The sequence below is a fragment of the Mobula hypostoma genome, chromosome 3, assembly GCF_963921235.1.
Source record: "Mobula hypostoma chromosome 3, sMobHyp1.1, whole genome shotgun sequence".
Classification (NCBI taxonomy): Eukaryota; Metazoa; Chordata; class Chondrichthyes; order Myliobatiformes; family Myliobatidae; genus Mobula; species Mobula hypostoma.
In genome coordinates this window covers 150,181,080-150,198,433 of record NC_086099.1, presented here as the reverse complement: position 1 = coordinate 150,198,433, position 17,354 = coordinate 150,181,080, and the positions used below count along the sequence as shown (strand labels likewise).

Sequence of the window (17,354 nt, the reverse complement as noted above, 5' to 3'; positions counted from 1 at the left end):
TGTACCTAATTGGATGGGACTGGGACTGTTAAAATTGGTTAAAATAAGGTACCAGTCTGCTCTTCGCTTCAGGGATGTGGTTGGCCAAGTCCAACATGGGAGAGCTGGGCTTGGGCTTATCCCAAAGGCTCCTCAATGGCACAAGGCAACATCAGTGCAGAAGAGACGACCGGTGGTAGAGGAGTTGAGAAGACAGGAGGAGGCAGAGTGAAACGCCAGGGCCGTCTCAGTGACCAAGGAGGGCCACTGGACTAATTGGGAGAGCCTGGAAAAGAGGAAACTTAGCTGGCGTGACATCTGGGAGATGGAGTGATCTCGGCTAAGTTTTGTCACCAGAGCCACTTATGACTTCCTACCCACACCCCAGAACCTGAACCAGTGGTGGGGAGAAGACCCCACTTGCTCTCTTTGTCAAGCACCTGGATCACTAAGGCCCCTCACCCAGGGGCGGTACACTTGGCGGCATAACCAAGTTCTCAGACAGCTGGCACCAATCTTGGAACAGAGGCGAATCACCACAAATGCTCTCCCACAAACATCCGCGGGAAATGTCCACATCACATGATTTGTACCAGCAGGCCAACCTCCAGAGCACCATACAACATCAAAAGATGTAAGCATTCTGCAGGTTGCTCGGAATTGGAAAATGGATGTGGACTTGGGGGGAAAAAATGCTTGTGTTTCCCCCAGACATTGCGGCTACAACACTCCGTCCAGACATGGTCCTGTGGTCCACAACAGCCAAGCTGACATATGTTGTGGAATTGACAGTACCGTGGGAAGATGGTGTCGAAGAAGCTTATGAGAGGAAAAAGACCAAGTACTCTGAACTGGCAACTGGAGCTGCCCAGAATGGCTGGAAGACCAAGATTTTCCCTGTAGAAGTGGGATGCAGGGGATTCGTTGCTACATCTACGACCAGTCTATTGAAGAAGATGGGGGTGAGGGGTCATTCCCTCCAACAAGCAATCAAGTCCTTGTCAAATGCAGCAGAAGAAAGCAGCAATTGGATTTGGATTAAAAGGAAAGACAACAACTGGGCTGCAAGATGAAGACAGGAAGGTATGGAACTGAGGGGGGTGTATCTAGGACGCCAGGTAGCACCGTTGAGCCCTCTGGAGACATCGTGGGCTTATCAATGAAATGTCAAAGAAGGAGGGTGCCCACCTGATGACCCTGATGACATACCTACCCTCCCTCCTTGTCACCACTCCAAACCCACTGCCAACATCGAGAGTGCCAACTTACCACAGGGATTGAAGCATCAAGTCTTAGTAGCTCGATTACTGTTGGGATTATTCAAATATGTCAACTTCTGTCAACTAATGCAGTTTTCCACACAGTTGGGTCCAGTGGTTTCTTCATATTCTTCAGTGAATATTAATGTCAGTTGGGTGGCAGGGTGGAGATATGTCTCTACCAAAGGAAGTGTAAGGTGCTCCTTCCCTCCGCTAGCCTGCAGCTCACCCTTGGGCAAAGTGTAGCATCTGCTTAGTGCCCCCCTCTCTCCCCGCCCCCCCCCCAGGGATCAGGGTCATATGAAGCCATGGGAGCAGGTAGTGGATGGTCTGATACCAGGCGGACAGTTCCTGAAGAGTATTGATAATGGCTGGGGTCACCCGTCTTGTAAAGGTTCTGCCCAGAAGAAGGCAATGGCAAACCACTTCTGTAGAAAAAATTGCCAAGAATGGTCATGGATAGAGAAAAGAATAAGAACTACAGCGTGAAAGGGGTCTTCCCCACAGGAAGAGCAGGTTAAAGACAGATGGAAGACCATGACTACCCATGTCATACTGCACATGGTGATGATGATACCTTTTAAATATTCCAATTTTAATGACCTGTGTAAGTTCTATTCTTGTAATGCAAAATGCTCTTGAGGAAAGTATCTTGATTTAACTGCTTACAAAAATTAATAACATGCAGAAAATTACCTCCTGGAGCAGACAGACAGAAAAGTCATCACTTGTGCTTCCATCCACACAGGGGTGGTGAACCAATGGCACGTGTGCCCAAGATGACACAGGCATAAAAAATTTGTTACCACCTTCAATTCTTTAAACCCCCACACATAATAAAAAGATACATAATGAATGTCTTCACTGCCAAATGAAGCAGTGAATGATTTTTTTAAATTACCTAAGAGCAGTGAGATGTTTTTACAGGAAATATGCTGGTTTGACACCTGCTAGACAGTTGTGAGAAGAGCTGATGTTGAAGAATACATTTTGAAATCCTCCCAGACCTGATGTGCACATCACTATTTGGATAATAAATGGTTGGGCCAGTTGGTCTTGGTTTTGATCTGTTGATATTTTTCCTCCTTTGGATTGTGAGTAAACACTGGATATTCAGTCATAATAACAATAAGTACTGTTTGTAGTTTAGCACCTCTATGAGTATTTTTTTCACAATAAATATCATATTAGTAAAACAATGTTATTTGTCCATGTTGGCAAAACAATGTTATTTAAATATATTTGCGAACAATTTTTAAATGGTCTTTATCCTTTTCAGTTTGTTCGGAATGTCAGATGCAAAGAAATAAAATCCTTCAAATGATGGGAGAAGCAGCAGAGCCTATCAAGGATGATAGATTGAAAGATTTGGCATGATTTAAAAAGGATAATAAAGCATTATGCAACGTATGTTCCTAAATAGTGGGGTACAGGACTTCCACCATAAAGTGGCATTGTGAAACATGGCTTTGTGATAAAAATGAACAAGAATGAAAAGAGCAGGCCAGGCAGCATCTGTAGGAAGAGGTGCAGTCGACGTTTGAGGCCGAGACCCTTCATCAGTTAGCCCTGACGAAGGGTCTTGGCCTGAAACATCGACTGCACCTCTTCCTATAGATGCTGCCTGGCCTGCTGCGTTCACCAGCAACTTTGATGTGTGTTGCTTGAATTTCCAGCATCTGCAGAATTCCTGTTGTTTGCGTGAAAAAAAAGAATGAAAAGAACACAGTTCTCAAGAAATCAGCAAAAAAAATTCAGATTTTTTGACTGACTTCATGTAGTTCCAACGTAGTTGCTGCGAGCTTTGTGGTTGCAAAGATTATTGCTTAAGGTGGAATTCCACTCAGTGATGGAGGAAATGTTAAAGAATTATGGCTAGAATGTGCTCCTTACCTTTATGATAGTTTTCTGGAAAAGGAAAAGATTATTCCACACATGAAGGATTTACAGTGAACCAAAGTAGAATATTAATGATGGAAGCAAACGTAGCAGAACAACTAAAACTTTCATGTGAATTTCTTACCATTTATCTTGATGAGATCACTGATGTTACATCATCAACTAGACACGCCATTGTTCCTTGATTTTGTAAGGGTGATGAAATCTACAAAGAATTAGTTAAATTGGCAACATTAACTGATTACACCATAGGAGTAAAATAATTGTCTGATGCCAAGTTAACCTTTCAAAAATAGTTTCCATGACAACTGATGTCACACGCAGCATGATTGGTAAACAGGCAGGTTTCGTCAATCTATTTGCAGCAATGATAATACAGGTTTCCCCCGCCATCCGAAGGTAGAGCGTTCCTATGAAATGGTTCATAAGCCGGAATGTCGTAAAGTGAAGAAGCAATTACCATTAATTTATATGTGAAAAATTTGTGAGTGTTTGCAGACCCAAAAATAACCTACCAAATCATGCCAAATAACACACAAAATCTAAAATATCAGCAACATATAGTAAAAGCAGGAATGATATGATGAATACACAGCCTATGTAAGGTACAAATAGTTTTCCACAATTATTGCTTCACTGTTCTCCGTAGCGAAAATCTCACACATGCGCTCTCGGCAAAACCACGGCGCAAGCGCTCTCCAGTAACCTTTAGGCTATGAAGCTGCTAAATCATACCAAATAACACGTAAAAATACACAGCCGATATAAAGTAGAAATAATGTGTGTACAGTGTGGTATCACTTACTGGAATTGGGAAGACAGCGCCGAGCACACTGATGATGGTGTGTTAGGCTGAGTCGTTGGAGGTTGGAGTGGTGCAGTGGCCCCAGCCTCTGGGTCGCCGACCGATACCGATTCGTGGAGAATGCAGGGGTACAGCGGTAGCCAGGATGAACCCAGAACATCTTTAAGAAAAAAGCCGAAACAAACAAACAAGCTAATTAATTAGGTGCCACCCAGTACGTAAATGTCGGCCCAGATCAGAGGCGACGCAATTGGCAATTGCCTCTGATCGGGGCCGACATTTATTTGCCGGGTGGCACCTAATTAATTAGCTTGTTTATTTTGGCTTTTGTCTTAAAGATGTGCTGGGTGCCTCCTGGCTACCGCTGCATTCTCTGCGAATCGGAATCTGTCCGCGGCCCGGGGGTTGGGGTGGTGGGACACTGGGGTGTTGTCTGTTTCCATCAGGGAGGCAAGTCATCTTCTATGCTTGCCTTGATGTCGAAGGTCGAGGTTCATTGTTTGCTGTGGCTGATGTGGAAGGCTTGAAAAGTGACAGTATGCTTGACTGCTTAGCCTCGTGCATTTTTCTATCATACAGTTCTTTGTAAGCACTCAAACCATTCTGCAAATATGCCCTAAACCGATGTACCCTTTCAAAATTAAAGTGGTACTTTATCATTGCAGTGAAAATCTCACGCAGTTGCTTCATGTTCAGTTCCTGGACGACTTCACTTTCGGTCCATTTGCTACTGCATTCGGTTTCGATTGTTATCCTTTCCTCTTCCAATTGTATCAGCTCTTCATCTATCAGTTCTTGGTCATGAGATGCCAAAACCTCTTCAACACCATCTTCGTCAACTTCCACAAGCCGAACTCACTTTGTCCTTACTTCGTTCACCACAATCGAAACGCTTAATTATGACTAGTTTTACGCTCAGTGTAACACCGTTACGAGCTCTTTCAGGCTTTTCCGATACCTTAGAACTCATCCTGCAAACGGCTGCTCACAGGCAGGTGTTTAAACAATGCCAGTGAGAATGCCGTTCCGAATCCAGGGGAGGAGCGGCTGCTCAGGGCGCGCGCTGATTTTTTTTTCGCGCGCTGCCTTTTTTTGTAACAGTGAAGACACCTTCTGTTAGCAAAAACAGGTAACTAATGTAGGTCTTTCATAACAGTGGGGTTTTGTAAAGCGAACATTCGAAAAGCGGGGGACACCTGTATTTGTTCAAAATTCCTATGGTACATGAGATAAATTTTTTTAGAAGGATATCAGCAATTTGGGTGCATGTTCTCAAAAAGGTTTGCCACAGCTGACCTAGAACAATGCAGTATTGCATCTAAAAGCTTAGCTAGTCGTTAAGAAAATCTATATTCTTTTCTTGGGCACCACCTTGGACTTGAGGTTAACCTGTTTCCACTTTGATTTTCCAGGTTCTGAGGTGACTAATAAGGCCATTGTGGGAGCTACAACCACAGATGGGGCAAACATTTAGTGTATAAAGTGGGTGCTGCTTCTACCTTCGTCATCAAGTTTCTGAGTCAAAGTGAATGAGCTCGAAGTCTCAGCGCCAATCTGAGCACTTTAGTTGACTGTGAATGGTCTTGAGCTAGTGATTACCACATCAGTGGGGGTGTTGCTTCTTTTAAGAGAGTTTGAGAATGTTCCTTGAACTTTTTCTCTGATCAGCTGGTAATTAATTGGAATTCAGAAGGTTAGTGCCAGACATGTGAATGATGCACCCTGTTCAACAGAGCTAAGTGTAATTTGAACTTCAGTGATTGGGATTTTGGTCTGGGAGAGGATGTTAATGTTTCAGTGGATTTCAAAGATTTTGCTTGCCTCTATTTCCTTGACATGTCCGGTGTAGTGTGCAGGAAAGTAAGGATCACTGTTGCCTTGTGTACCATGGGTTTTGTTTTATACTTTAAGGATTTAGGCTTCTTCAGCAAAACTCGCATTTCGTGCCAATGGTGGTGGTAAGGTTTAAGGTCTTAATCCTCAAACACGTTTCCATTATTGGCCAAAGGCTTTGAAGATGGTATTGAAACATTGGGTCAATATTTGACAGGAGATGCGTTGTTTCAGGGCTGTTGTTGCACTGGCATGTAGGGCAACAGTGAAGGTCCTCCATCTCTGTCTGTCTGTCTTTGGTCATATACGTCGCACACAGATATAGAAGGATTTCTCATTGCTGTTTCCGTAACAGCTTTTGTTTGACCAGTCAGGGCTGTTAGCCTTGAGCTGAACACCTGAACCTGGAGGACCAGTGGACCACTTTTAGTCTGGCCTCTGCCCTTTGATCTCTTTGGCATGGGTGACTACAAAGAGCCAAAGCAGAAAGCCCTGACTCCAGCCAACATAGCTCTTCGGGTCACTGAGACATACAAGCCTCCAAGCCCTATGACAAGATTGTGGTCCTCTTGGAGGCAGGGCTATTGAGTGAATGCTTTTATTGGATGAGTAGTTTTAATATTTCATATCAAGCTTTGATAGTGTAAGTGGTTTACTGACATTGTTGCTCTTTTGGCCCATTGTTAACATGAGATACAGCGAAGCGGCAGGAATACTAATGCTGTAACAATGTTACTTTTTTTTTCAAAACAGTAGCCCTAATTTCTCAATTTTGCTTCTGCATTTTTACTGAAATGGTGAAGGTGATTGGAGGGCTAGCAATATTTTAATGGATATTTGCAAAACGGGTTAGAAATTAGTTTCCCCACAATGGAAGAGCTGGCGAATTATTGGGGCAGATCTGTAAGATCCCTGAGCAACTCAAAGCTGAATGGCTTGCTAGTGTTTAAAAAAAGTTTCTGAGGGAGTTGGGATACTTAAAATGTGAAGAAAGGATAAGAGAACTGAATCTGTTTTCATTACTGAAGAAAACACTTAAGCAGGATGTGGAATTAAAAGATGTCCAGTTGACATTGAAGAAGAAAGGAGATGAAAGTAATGCATAAGGACCTTAATGGTTTTACAATAGTTGGTACAAAATTCTGTTCTCTTTCCTCTTGTTTTGGAGTCAGCTGGACTTGATGGTTGTGAACTTAAGTTGATCTTCAGGATAGCATAACCTTGGCCTAGATTTCATGCTGGTCCTGGGGAGGTACTCCACTGCTATAAGCCGTATATGCACAGTAGAGAACTTGTGAGCAATCACTACATACTATTTGAATGTGAGGAAACTCCCTTTTATCTCTTTGCTGCTTGAGTGCAGAACATCTGCTGCCTATGTCTACATCACAAGATCAATAACATTTCAGAATTGCTCAGATATGATAACCAACTTTATTAATGAAAGAGCCTCTTACCTCGAAATAAAACCATCTGCTTTCTCATCATTCGGATTTCACTGAATAGCCATGGAGAAGAATCAAGCAGTTTTATGTACATGGTTGTGCATCTTTCTGCTTTGAGCTAATGATATATTTTAAATTCTCTTGATTAGTGCTCACAGGTTGAATTTTATTGAAAAATGCAACGTAGCTGGACTAATTTTGAAGTGATTCCATTGCAAGTTGCACACTGAACTTTGAACCCCTTATCTGTGTGTTCTCTCTTAAGGTTAGTGCAAGGTGAGGCAGAAATGTTGGGTGTTTCAGGCTGACGTTGTCACACCACACAGGACTAAACTAAACATTAACTATTCACGCCATGTTCTCTAATTTGCCATTTATAATTCTGTTTGAATAGTAGGTACTATGTAAACATTGATATGAGCAGTTCTGTAATATCTTTAGTATTAGCAGTCATTTACACACCAAAATGTACTGAGATTAACAGTAACTGGCACAAGGATTCATATTTATAAATTAGAAAATGCTGGAGACAGTCAGCAATCAGATAGTATCTGTGAGAAGAGAGACAGTTAATGTCTCAGTTTGAAGATCCTTTATGTTCTGTTCTGGTGAAAGGTCTTCAGCCTGAAATATTAATTCATTTTTCGCTGCCTGACCTGCTGAGTTTTTCCAGTACTTTCTGCTTTTAGTTCAGCTTTCCGGGGTCTGCAGTCATTTAATTTTCATCCATGTTTATATAAAGATGGCTGTAAAGAGTTGTCCTCTGCAACGATTGTTTGGCTACAACTAGAGATCCGAAACTTGAGGATGGCACGTGAGTGTTTTTTCTTGCTAACATGATCAGGAGCCACACTGACACTGTTAACATCACCAAGCAGGTGAACCTATGGTGTCAATGGGTGCGCTGTGTCACCTGAGCCCACTGCCCTGGAACATCTGTCTGAAATGTGGCTGCCTGGAGGAATTTGTCTCCAGGCTATCACGTGCCTGTTACATGTGAGAACATGCAATCCATGATCTTAACCAAGTCTCAGTGTGGATTGCCATGAAGCAAGTTTAAGTCATCGCCCCAACACTTTACTCAACCCTGCCTGCTGCAGTGTTGCACCTCAGCCCCCAATAATGGGAACTAATGAACTGGGCATATGTAAAGCTGTTTAACCTGGATCACCTACATCATAGTCTCTTGTGTCTCTGTGTACTGTCGCCTCTATCACCTCGATTCCAGATTCATGGTCACCTCAACTTCAGCCATTGAGGTGCAGTACAGTGACGATGCCTGCATACTCGTGTTCAGAGGCCAAGCTCTGTTCACAGAGGCACACAAGAGAATTGGCATTATGCTTAACACTGGCAAACTAATGGTTGAAAGCCAACTACACTTGTAGTATAGCACCATGCCGTGACGAAAGTTTATGATGAAATCCAGAAAAACCTGGACAAACTTACCTTCTCAGAGAGCCATCTTTCAGTGAAGGCAGATGTTGGTGATGAAATGGGTAATGCACTGGTACCGGAAACAAACTACTCTTGGCATCCTCTGCGTGGCTGACGTCCCAGCGTTGATGTTTTGATTACACTTAGTTGGCCCTGTTGGGCAGACAACATTAATTGCTTCTTTGACACCAGACTCCCAAGACAGATACTCGGTGGTCAAGATTGGACTCATAAGCCACTTGAGAGCCCATAAATAGATCAACGGAACGAAGACCATCATCCTCGACCTTGAGGGATAGCCACAACGACGATGACGGTAAGTTCTGGCATGTAAGGAGATTGCCAGGCAGACTGAGAGAAAAAAGATATAAAGCCCTTCTATCCTCTTTGGGAGAAAGACTGTAACATCTCTATGGACTCATGGATGTTCCTGGCCCATCTCCATCAATGGAAAATCTGATAGCATTGAGAGTCTGAAGTCAATTTGCTGGGTGAACGCAGAAGACCTGCAATAACGGAAGAAAGAGTGCACCATCTGAAACTACCAACCACTCTGTCTGATCTGTGGCAAAGTTTGCAGATTCTATCAACTACCTCTAAGCCCATTAAAGTGGAAAGGAGGTAAATCTTTGTTGATCCTGGGGCTGTCCAGGAAGACATGATCAGACTATGTTTTGCTGCTGTTCTGAGACTTTGTCTCTTGTTTGGCTTGGCTAAAATCTACAAGAAGTCTGGCAAGTCCTGGAGTGCTATTTGCTGACTTAAAAGCTCTGCACAAACCACTTGCTGCCAGACACGAGTATATTCATCTGTATTCTCTTCAGATGACTGAGAACAAGCCGAGCCAGGCAAACTCCCAGAGAGAGAGAGAGGAAGAGAAGAGCTCTCAGCACAAAGCCACATCAGAATTGTTGGAAGCAGTACTCGTAGATGAAATTCATTAAGGAAAATTTATGACATGACTGCACTTAGAAAAGTTGCCTTACTGAAATGTACCTTCTGCTGTAGCCACAACTGGTGAGAGCAAAGACCATTTTCAGTGGGCGTTCAAGTGATCATGGCAAGGAACAGTTGTGTGGAGGCCACCTTACATGCGGGATAACTTTGTGGCATCTTGCAGTTGCACGAGAGTGATCATGGACATACTCATTTCAAAGAGGGAACCACATTTCTTTCTTTCCTGTTGAGCTCAACTGGTAAAGAGTGCAATCAGGCTTGTGTGGTTGTTGGTTTATCCATGGTCTATGCAGATTGTCAGTTGACTGCATGTGCAGTAGTTTGTCATTTCTTCTGTGTATGGAACCAAAAGAGTCCGGCAGATGGTTTCACAGTGATTCAGGCAGACCAGTTGTGATATAGGTCTATTCTGAGGTAATTACCTGGCCGATCAAAAGCACGTTGTCTGCAGACTGATAACAATGGGAATTACTGGAAGCACTCCTCAAGGCAGGCGACACCTGTGGGGGGGGGGGGGTGGAATACAGAGCTAACATTTCAGGCTGAGGGCCTTTAATCGGTGTTTTGAGAAAGGACCTTTGGCCTGCAATATTAACTGTTTCTATGACGGAGAGCACTTGGTAAATGGACTCCTTACACATGCCAATCATTCTCACACAAGCATTGCCTTGTCATTCTGCTCTTGGTGCACAGAGTACGCGCACCTCAATGTCTACCCCGGAATATTCTCCTAATGGGTCCTAAGCCAAGCTGATGCACTTGGGTTGGCTTTATGGTGCCTTTCCCGCCATACACGGTGGAATATTCCATTTAAATAGTAATGGGGATGTGTAAGTATACACTGTAAATATTGTTTGAATACTGTAATTAAGGTATACATGCATGCACGTGAGCATTTTTCATTTTGTCATAATCCATGTATCTAACCGTTTCTTTTTCCAAAAATGCTAAATGCTTCTAATAGTTTTGGTTTGAGCAGTTGGAGGAAGGTTACAAAAGATTATTAAGAAGGAAGTGCCTAAACAGCCCTTCTGTCTATTTTCTCACAATTAACTCATTTTGTGTACAATGCACCATTTCACTAGTAGTCCCACAGCTTACTTTCATTTTCACTGGGATATACTACCTTTGCAAGAATTGGCAACAGTACAAACCTTTTTTTTTTAAAAACCATGACAAAATAAGTATTACAAACAGAATTTCAAACTGAAATCATGCCATATTACGTACAGACAGAAATTGGTGCAATCCAATATGGGTCATATTACGATCGAGGAATGTGTTTGTAGACTGGATATTGAACTTTTTACTGTTGGACTTCGGCCATATTCCACCGAGATACAACACTGGGTGGCACGGGAGGTCGTTCCTGCCTGTGGCCATCGAACTTGCAGCTCCTCCCATGGAGGGTCAGACACCCTGAGCCAATAGGCTAGTCCTGGACTTATTTCCATCTGGCGTAGTTTGCATATTGTTGTTTGATTGTTCGTGTTTTTTGTATTGCTATATTTATGCTCTATTCTTGGTTGGTGCGGCTGTAACGAAACCAATTTCCCTCAGGATCAATAAAGTATATCTGCCTATCTATCTAAATTTACTTCCCTTGGTTTCAGTGGTAGAGCCTGCAGGATGTTTTAGTCTAGGCCTCCCCAGTAAATGACGGCAAGTTGTTACACTCGCCACTTCCTTTGCCACACATAATGGCATTGACAGTCTGGTACCAAAGCTGATTCCTGATCAGCAAAGCCTTATGGAGCATATGACCTTTCTTTCTGTAATGTTTCTTTCTTTCTTGCTTCCTAGAAATGCTTTTACAGGTGATTAAAAAGATTAAAATTTAATTATGCAAAATTATTGTAATAGTTAACATATTAAAACACTGAAGCAAGAGAAAACAAGTTATTAAGTACACACAAGTTAATTCAAGTTGTATGCAACTTGCATATTCAAAATATGCAAGTTATCCTTGGAGGCATTCTTCTTAATTTAAACTAATGGAGTTATTCATTCTGTGGCTCATCTACTCTGATGTAGTTTCTGAAATCAGATTTCCTGATTAAATTTTGGAGGATTTCAGGAAGCTGGTGTTTCATTGTATTTGTGTGATTTGGATCAACTGCAAAGTTACCCTGCCAAGATGTAGTGCATCACTCTTGGTGCCTGTCTTTCAGGCAATTTTCTCTGTCCTGTTATTCCTTTGTCATTTAGTTCAATGGTTATGGCATATAGTGAGTCCTGGAGTCAGATGTAGTCATCTTAATTGCTTGCAACATTTCCAAGCTTCTTTAAAATCTGCAGGCTTTGAAATTTTACCCATGGTGGTTGTAAATCTGCGACTTGAACAGCACCTTTTTCCAATCTGATAAATGACCATGCACCATTGCATTTTCTCTGCCCCCTCCCCCTCCCCCCCACAGCTGTATCCATGTCTTTTAATTTTGCTGACTAATCAATTTGTGGTACTTTGTCAGATACCTGCCCACTGGACTAAGGACAATGCTGCTTCATGAAACTGATCATCATTCAAAAAGCCTTTGTTTAATAGAAGGTACTTTTCCAAATTTCAATTAATTTAGCTTTAGATATTTAAAAAAAAACACCACTTGCATTGAGTTGATTTTTCTGGACTTGCCAAGGTTTACTACTTTTTTAATATATACTGGTGTCAGAGACTTAACAAGCTTCCTCTTTGTACAAATATGTTTGAAATCATCTTTATAAATTTACCTTGCACAAATCTATTATCATTGGTGCTTGTGGATATATAGTTTCTTGTTGGAATACCTTAGTTTGCCTTCATTGCCAGAGGGTGTGGCATTAATGTAGCTGAAGACATGGGGAACTTTTCACGTAAAGGGAAGTCACAATACCGTAGTCCAATTGCCACTAACATTTCCTATCTGAGAAACCCGAGGTCTGAGGAGGATGAGCTGTTTTGTTACGTAATTCTTGTTGTAATAGCACTATCCTTTGTGACTGTGCAGAAGCTGGTTCATTTTTGAAGTTAATGCTGCATCATTTTAATTCTTGTGACCTTGTGAAGCAGAACAGCATCATTTGTGGTGGTATCGTGCTTTCCAAAATCAAATCGTAAACTGAAATGAAGGAAATTAGATTTGGAACTGGATGAAAGCTGAAGAAAGGTAATATAAAGCTGAGTTGAAAAACTGTACAATGAGGCAGGTTAGGACAAACCCAACAAAGTGACGTGGAGGCAATAAATAAGTTATGTGAGATAAATTGAGGTACAGTAGGTCAAAGTTAAAAACATTGAGTGTGCAAGCTGGTATAATGCAGAGAAAAATGAAGTAACTGATAGGAGTAATTTTATAAGGAAAAATAATTTGGAAATCAATCTATTGGGATTAAAGCATGAGAAGTTTGGAGAACAGAGGCAATGAATCAGACATAGTATGTGAGGGTGCAAATGCAAGATCATTTGAAGTGTAGCAAGCTGGTTTGACAGAATAGACAAAAACATTGGAAAAGCTGTACCTCAAGAAATGTGTAGGTGAGGATCAAGTAGAGACTGCTAATGCAACAGAGTGGAAAGCATTGCTGGGCATGGACTAAATGAAAATGTTTTAGCCAAAACAAAGAAAATTCTGTATTTAATTTGAAGATTAATATCATTTGTTGCCTTCAGTCATCGTAACTTAATTAAGCTCAAGGTAATTATATTGATAAGAATGGATCATTGTGGTCACAAGATTTTCCAAGTAGGCTAGTGATCCTTGCTGATTGCAAATATATGGCACATATATGCTACTATGAAGGGCAAGCCAGCTGCTAATTATTAAAATTTTTCTTCAACATGATGAACATCAGCAGTGACAACAGTTTTGAAGTGAATAGGCTGCTTCATTATATCAGAATACATAAATTATGGGCATCTTCTGCATTTGGAAATTCTAAGGTTGTTAAGTATTTTGTTCAAAGTTCCAATTCCATTTAAAAAAAAAAGACCTGTCAGGAGCCCACTAACCTGAGTTCTGTGAATGTCTCCCTTACAGAAATTCCGTCTATATTCTATACCCAGATGTCCACAAGAACAGCATTATTGAAGCATCATGAAGATCTCCGTGAAACTAAAATGGTCCTGGCTAGGGAAGAGTTGTATTCTGATCAGTTTACTGTGGATTACTTATGTTATCATTGAACTGTCAGTCTCCACTCTACTTGACTCTGCTGGACAGAGCAATAGAAAGGAAAGGGCGAATGCAGCCTATTTTAGTGACGAGCAAAGTGAGGACCTTTCACGCCCAGTGTATGAAAAACCTGCTGTTGATATGAGCAGACCCGGGGAACTGGGTAAAGCAACACATCTGAATTTGAATGCCGAAGAGAAGTTACAAGAAGAGGAGAGTATTGAGAGATATGCAATTAATGTTTATTTAAGTGACAAAATATCACTACATCGTCATATCCAGGATGACCGAATGTATGAGTAAGTTTGCATTTAAACTCGTGGCGCTGAGTGATTCACTTGCCAAAGGAAATTTTGGGATTGGTTTTAAATCTATTACATGTAGCTCTGCTGGTGTACTGTTTTCTTTGTCCTCCTACTGTGAATGGAATGCATGTTTGCAAATATGGATGGAATTGTAAAAAGCACGTATTGCCAATACAATTCTTCACTGACACAGAAAACAGTGGATGTGTTTTGGTTTTACCAGACTTTGTTTTACTTTTCCTTCTTCTTTCAAGCTGTGTATAAGTATTCAGGAGAAGAGTCACCTGTTCAATGTATCAGAAAATTGTGAAGTAAATTTATGACACTGCTTATGTAACTGTAGCACAGCAAATGAAAAGGCAAACCCTGAAAATATAACTATAAGTTCAAATGCAGGAGATGTCAAATAATAGTCAACTAGCACTCAAGAGTAAAAAGTTTTGAAATTTTGGACATCTACTCTATACTTTGCATGGTACATTCCTGAGGGAGAACGTTGCAAACGATGGCCTTCGCAGAGAAGAATTTTTCAGCTCTCAGTCGTCTTTGATGCTACAATAAATAAAATAGTTTATGCCATCAGAACAGTTTTGTACATTTTGCCAATAAGATCTGTTTCCTTTGATTAACTGGAATAAAGAACTTGCTGCCCTTCTGAAGCACCTTCAATTACTCCAAAAGACTGAGGTTTGGTAAAATACTGAAAGGCTTTTATTCACTGTACAATACGACCTCCACAGTGAGTGTCTGCCCCCAAACTGAGGGGGAGGGGCAAGACGAACACCTTTATACAGGACTCTGTGGGAGGAGCCACGGGGCAGTCAGCGGAGGGGTGTGTCCAGACAGTTAACCGAGTTACAACATGTATACATGGTTTACCACACCTTTTTATAGTAGAAATGTAAACATAAAAAGTGATGTGTTGTATATCAGAGAATACAAGCTGGTCCCAAAATGTGTGCTGTGATTCAATCTGTTGTGCTATTGTTTATTTCTTTGTGAACACGTTGGTCTACTGAGTAATGGGGTGATGGACATCCACGATTCATTCCGAGAATTGTAGAGTTTGGTTGGAGGGATCAGCCAATTCCAGAGATTGATCAGTCCTTTTGTGTTATATCCACTGTTTCCATATCTTGGCCGTCAAAGAAGGATATCTCTGCACTCGTCCCTTCCTATTGACAGTTCAAATGTGGATTCATTAACAGTTTCATTATAGCACAGTTAATTGCTATTTACAAACTAGGAATTTTTCGACTTCTTGCAAAATATGGTAGTTTTCAAGCTGTGCCCTTGTTCAGTTGTATATTTCATAAACTAAAACTAGAAACTGAACCTCCCTTAAGAATATACACTGCTCTTGATCATCTTTATAATCTTGTTTCATTTCAGATGCAAAGCCAAAAAATTTGATTATAGGAAGCTTCCTACGACTTCTGTAATTATTGCATTTTATAATGAGGCTTGGTCCACTCTACTGCGCACAATTCATAGTGTACTGGAAACATCTCCTTCTGTTCTCCTGAAAGAACTCATACTGGTAGATGACTACAGCGATCGAGGTAAGGAACTTGATCATTTTTTCTATATTTTTCATAATATTTTCAAACCAAGAAATACTACCAGGAAGTATCCCATTACAGTTCAAACTGCAATTTATTGCCTCTGCCATTTTGAGGAACTCATTTCTATTTCTTGCAAAATATGTTTTCCTAATAAATCGTGATATTCTACTCCATACATCAGTACTGAAGAGTTTTAGCTAGGGAGGCCTGTGCTGATGTAAATATTTACAGTAAGTGAAACAATAGCCAGCCTTGGTTAGGCCCAAAGGGACCAAGTTTTGAATGTTGTATGATGTAGAACGACTCATGATTGAAAAGTATCTGACTAGGTGAGGGTAGCTTGATATCTCCACGCCCAAGGTTCCTAATTCACTTGGTTTGGATGATATTTGCTAAAATGCCAGGATCTTTGTGTCACCGTGCCGTGGTAGCGTAGTGGTCAACGCGACGCTGTTACAGCTTGTGGCATTCTGGAGTCTAGCGTTCAATTCCGACGCCATTCTGTAAGGAGTCTCTGTACATCCTCCCCGTGGAACGCATGGTTTTATCCAGGTCCTCTGGTTTCCTCCCACAGTCCAAAGATGTACAGGGTAGGTAGATTGGTCATTGTAAGCAACGCACACCAAAGTTGCTGGTGAACGCAGCAGGCCAGGCAGCATCTCTAGGAAGAGGTACAGTCGACGTTTTGGGCTGAGACCCTTCGTCAGGAGTCCTGACAAAGTGTCTTGGCTCAAAATGTCGACTGTACCTCTTCCTAGAGATGCTGTCTGGCCTGCTGCGTTCACCAGCAACTTTGATGTGTGTTGCTTGAATTTCCAGCATCTGCAGAATTCCTGTTGTTTGGTCATTGTAAATTGTCCTGTGATTAGGTTAGGCTTGTTGGGAGTTGCTGGGGCACCGTGGCTTGAAGGGGCTGACAGTCTGCTCCACGCTAAAACACTATATAAGTAAATGCTCAGGATAAGTAAGTTGACTTAAACTGTTTTATATGCTGATTAATACTTCGATTGGTAGAGTAGACCATCCAGTGTCAATGCCTTCAGGTGGGAAGGTTAAAACATTAAGTGATGGTTCCCTACAGGATGTCTCAAGGAGAAAAAGGAATGTTGTCAGGTAGGTAGGTGGTGGTGGTGGAGGAATGGAATGGAGGTTTGGTGGTGGTGGAGGCATGGGGCCTTGGAGGAAAATTTCAAAATGGAAGAAACAGTATTTATTTAAAAATATAAGAACCATTTTGAGGGAGAACATGGTTAAAAAATTGGACGATGCATGATAATAACTCCGTCCCCCTTTTATGTGCACTCATTCTTAATTTTTGAAGTTCCAAGTCCCTTATTTTGCCACCTGATGATTTTTCCCCCAAAATAATGACTCTCCATCGGACCTTGTGATTCACAGATTAGCTGTTGATATGCAAGTTTAAATAGCTATGTTACTGTAATGTTGGTGATTATTGATTCTAACCCAGCTCTCACATGCTGTGAAAATGGTATTTCCAGCATTATTAATCAGTGTGGGTGGGCATCCCAGACATAAAGTGTAGTCTGCAGCAATGCATTAGCCTTGTTTACATGGATTATATCTCTGTTTCTGTATTTAACTATCATAAATCCCTATTCCTTTTTAAATGCATCTCTGCTATTAATCAGCAAATGTCTCAACTTTTTTTGCCACTCCCGACAAATGAAATCTGAATTCTATATTTGATTTTCAGTTGGCCAT

The 17,354-nt window shown here is 41.4% G+C and overlaps 1 protein-coding gene across 3 annotated transcripts in view; it reads left to right on the top strand.

Annotated features, from left to right (window-relative positions):
* The window catches only part of poc1bl (POC1 centriolar protein homolog B (Chlamydomonas), like), a 48,731-nt gene that overhangs the window by 4,079 nt on the left and 27,298 nt on the right, over positions 1-17,354 (top strand). For 2 of the 3 annotated variants that reach the window (XM_063043849.1, XM_063043851.1), the window contains exons 2-4: positions 12,086-12,162; positions 13,628-14,061; positions 15,460-15,629. In XM_063043849.1, the coding sequence (XP_062899919.1) occupies positions 13,685-14,061; positions 15,460-15,629 (547 nt within the window). In that variant the 5' untranslated portion in view covers positions 12,086-12,162; positions 13,628-13,684. Of the gene's footprint in view, positions 1-12,085; positions 12,163-13,442; positions 13,531-13,627; positions 14,062-15,459; positions 15,630-17,354 lie in introns of all 3 variants that reach the window. The other variant, XM_063043850.1, reaches the window with a different exon arrangement.